This window comes from Limulus polyphemus, unplaced genomic scaffold (assembly GCF_000517525.1).
Source record: "Limulus polyphemus unplaced genomic scaffold, Limulus_polyphemus-2.1.2 Scaffold1163, whole genome shotgun sequence".
Classification (NCBI taxonomy): domain Eukaryota; kingdom Metazoa; phylum Arthropoda; class Merostomata; order Xiphosura; family Limulidae; genus Limulus; species Limulus polyphemus.
In genome coordinates this window covers 181,818-186,365 of record NW_013666773.1, presented here as the reverse complement: position 1 = coordinate 186,365, position 4,548 = coordinate 181,818, and the positions used below count along the sequence as shown (strand labels likewise).

Genomic DNA, 4,548 nt, shown 5'->3' with positions numbered 1-4,548 from the left:
TGCCCTCCTTATCTGTATCCCTCGATACACCATTGGAGGCCATAGCCATCCATGTTTCCTTGGGTCGTACCATCACTGTTTGTTCTGTCTACCTGTCTCCTGGGGAAACTTATGATCAATCGGACCTTGATGCTCTCGTTTACCAGTTGCCATCTCCCTTTTTACCTCTTGGATACTTTAATGGACACAACCCCCTCTGGGGTGGTGCTGATATTGTTGGGAGGGGTCGTTCCATAGAGTGTATGCTCTCAGATCACGACCCTTCTCTTTTCAATACTGGAACATATACTTATTTTCATGCACCTAGTCAGTCTTTTACTGCCACTGATCTCTCATGTTGCTCCCCTTTACTTTTCATTCGCTTTTTTTGGATGGTCTACAGTGACCCACAGGGCAGTGATCATTTTCCTATCATTATGAGGAAGGTTGGTCATGGTCGATGCCACCCGACACGAGTGCCATGGTGGAAGTTGGCTGACTGGCCGTCTTTCACCCCTCTCTCTGAACTTGATCCTGCCTTTGTCTGTCTGCCATCAATAGGCGATTGTGTGGTTGCAGTGACTGACTGTATCGTCCAGGCAGCTGCTCATTTTATCCATAAGACCTCAACACGTTTTCCATGGTATCCTCGTCCATGGTGGAGTCCTGCCTGCCAGGAGGCATGGAAGGCTCAGAAACGGGCCTGGGATACCTTCTGAAGGTATCCCTCTCTTTCTAACTGCATTGTTTATCAGCTGGCCTGTGCCCATGCTCGGCAGGTTCGACATCAAAGCCAAAAGGAGTCTTGGATTAAGTTCACTACTAGCATCTCTTCTACCAGTTCCAAAACTGTATGGGACAAGATTCGGAAAATCACTGGGAGGTATGCTTCCCATCCCCTTACCATCTTGCTCTCCAATGGCCAGGAAGTTGCTGATGACCAGAGCATTGCTGATGCTCTCGGCCACAGGTTTTCTCTTGCTTCTAGCACTTCTGTTTCTTCCCCTTCCTTCTTGGCCATCAAGTCTCGGGCAGAGTGATCGCATCTTTCCTTTTGGGCCGATCGTCTCTATGATTATAATCGCCCCTTTACAGTGGTGGAACTCAAACTTGCTCTTCATCGATCTGGTAGGACATCAGTCGGACCTGATGATGTTCATTATGAGATGTTGTGCCATCTCTCTCCTGCCTCTCTTGCTATTCTTCTGGTTAGTTCTAACCGGATCTGGCAGGAGCATGTTTTTCCTTATGCTTGGCACCAGGCTATTGTCCTCCCTTTCTTTAAACCTGGGAAGGATCCCAAGACTCCTTCTAATTATCGTCCCATTGCTTTGACTAGTTGTCTTTGTAAGGTCATAGAGAGGATGGTTAATGCTCGTCTTGTTTGGTTCCTGGAATTGAACATGCTCCTCTCACCCATCCAGTGTGGGTTCCGTTGACAGCACTCCACCATGGACCATCTGACTCGACTTGAAACGTCAATCAGGGAAGCCTTTCTCAAGAGAGAACACCTTATTTCTGTGTTCCTCGATCTCGAGAAGGCTTATGACACTACGTGGAGGTATGGAATTTTGCAGGACCTCCACTCCTATGGGTTGCGTGGCCATTTACCCATTTTTATTCAAAACTTTTGAACAGGCGATTCCAAGTCCGTGTGGTTCAACTCTTTCCCGTTCCTTTCCATGGGAACTTGGAGTCCCTCGGGGCTGTGTCTTGAGTGTCATACTTTTTAGTGTTAAAATTAATGCCATCACTAATAATCATCCTCCGACTGTTGCAAATGGGCTCTATGTCGACGACTTCCACATCTTGTGTCAGTCGCCAAACATGAGGTTTATTGAGCGGCAGCTTCAGACTACCCCCAATTGGTTGTTGACATGGACCACTGCAAACGGTTTTAAATTTTGTTTTTCCAAAACCGTTGATCTAAGTAAGGATTTTTTCTTCCTGATTTGTAAAAAAAATAATTTCATGATAGAAAAAAAAAATTAAAATCATTTTCAAATTCTGAGTAGCTGATATATGGAAAATCCATTATTAAAGCTAAAACAACCTTTATGAAGTTTACATTTGGAGGCCTGTGTTATTTGTCTTAAACAGCCTCAGGCTTGTAACAGTTTCCATCTGTTTAATATTTTTGCTCGATTGATCTTTGAACTGGGTTTAACTAGCATAAAGGAATATATCATCCAGCAAGAGCTTGCTGCAAGTTACAATAAACAAAGTATTGAATTACCTCATGGTGGCAGCTTGCATCCATTTCTTGCAGAGAAATATTTTTGTTTCATTTCAGTTTTCTAATTTTTACATTTTAGTTACTTTTATAATTAAATTTAAAATGTTGAACAAAAAACAAGAAACTTAGAACTTGTACCTGAGTTAATCTTTTTTTCTATCAGGAAAAGGAAGTAGACGATGTAGCATAAGCCTACATTTTTGTGATAATGTTGGTCTTCAAAATTTATTAATTTTTTAATTCAAATATCAATTTAGAATGTACAATATTTTCAAACAAAAAATACATTGTCCTAAAACCACTATAATTTAACTGATTTTTTTAACTAAGTTACAGGTGGGTTAAAAAATTCTATTAGCTGGTCAAGGCAAACTGCACACTGGCAAACAATGAAGCTGAGGTTTAAAAATTCAGTAAAGTATAATCTTTTCTTTCTATTAGTCAGAAGTAATCCAACAGCAATTGTCAGAGAATTATTGATATTTTTTTGAAGGAGGAATTTGATAGGAGGGGGTGAAAGATGTAGATTTAATTTTTTTACTAATATCTCAGTAAAGCGAAAAAGACTGGCAACTAAATTTACATTATGACTTAGCAATATTTTTGATATAAATTGCTGCTTGTGGTTAGTGTTAGTTACTATGGAAAAATACAATTGCAAATTCATAAGAACATTCTTTAATCATGCAGTTTACTTTGTTTTCATTCTGCACTTTGAGCATATTGCTCCACTTCTTGTCATGTTGTTTTGAATCACATCATGATGGGAGTTGCATATCACTGTGAAAATGAATCATGGAAAGTACTAAAAATACACATGTATCATTTACTAACTAATTTTTCTGTGAAAACTGAATAAATATCATTGTTTCATTTTGCAAGTGGCATTTGGTTTTTGAATAAGGGGTTTTGTTTTGAATGGATTAACTCTATAGGAATGCCAGAAGTGACATTAGAGTTGGAAAATGAGTATTCTGGAAATACATTTGCAGAAATTGTTGATTTTGTCTAATGTGTTTGGTAAAATTATTTTCTTTGTTTAAAATACGTTCCACAACTGAAACCTACTTCAAAATAATTATGTTGCTCTCTGAAAATTGATTAACTATTCTGATTTTATATAGTAAGCTGTTGCATGTTCAAACACCATGTAATTCATAATAATTTTTTTAGTGAAAGGTTACATTAGAAAAGGAATGGCATTGATGGCCATGAAAGAACCTAGCAAAGCTGCTACTGCTTTCCAGAAAGCCATTGAATTGGACCCTAACAGTCAGGTAAGATTAAGTACATTATGATTTGTAATATATTTTCATAATTGGGTGTAATAGTTGATTAAGTATTTTTGATTTAAATACTATTCATTTCAGTCCAGTATTTGAAAATGATCCCCCATATGAAGCATTGAATCACAAGTCTTGTATATTGTTTATTTTGCATTAGTTAAACCCATCACATAGGAGTCATTACTGAATTCTGGTTTCATGGCACAAGCAAATGAGAATTATTACAAATTCCTTCTGCATTGTCCTGCTCAAAAGTTGATAACACTTAATATGCTATAGGGCAGTTGTTTTCCACACAGGGCTACTTCATGTGATGACCATAAAAGCCGAGGTCTATGCCTGAATTTGTTCTGGAATATATTTATTCTCCAAATACAGTTTTGCCTACTTTTGCAGTATTTTTTTCCTCTTTCTTTCTTTTGATGCATCATTTTGCTAGATTGTTTATCTTCTAATCTTCTTCACAATTAATTATTAACCTTTTCACATCTCTTTTCTGTGATTTTATTGTTTTATTGCCTGTATTTTAGACCACTGTCCTTTGTCAAAATCAATAAATCAGAGTGGACCAGAGACAATACTAGTGCTAGTCAGGACAATCTTAGACTGTCTTTTCTGCCAAAATCAGTATATGAGGTTTCTTTTAACTTGGTTATTGATGAAAACCCAACCAGTTGCATAACATCTTTTGAATCTGAATCTATCTGAAGACAGCAGTAATGCACAAACTTGTTAATGTACAATGGCAGGTGATTGAAACGGATCAGCATGTGGGTAGGCTTTAAGTGTTTTGTCATCTCTGCCTTCATGGTAATCGTTTTTTTTTTTCCATTTGTTTAGGATTATATAGAATAAATGTCTTGAGGTTTTACCGAGTTACATGCAAAACTTAAGTTTTATATTAGCTAAGTTTTAATTCCATTATTTCAAAAGAAACCTATAAAAAATACTCAAACTTCAGTTTTCTTGTCATGTAATGCATGAGCAATCTCTCTCTCTCTCACACACACACACACACACACACACACACACACACACACACACACA

General features: G+C 37.7%; 1 protein-coding gene across 1 annotated transcript in view; it reads left to right on the top strand.

The window, feature by feature from the left end:
* The window catches only part of LOC106462426 (stress-induced-phosphoprotein 1-like), an 87,980-nt gene that overhangs the window by 71,862 nt on the left and 11,570 nt on the right, over positions 1-4,548 (top strand). The window contains exon 7 of the mRNA XM_013922352.2: positions 3,389-3,492. Coding sequence (XP_013777806.1) covers positions 3,389-3,492 — 104 coding nt within the window. The remainder of the gene's footprint in view (positions 1-3,388; positions 3,493-4,548) is intronic.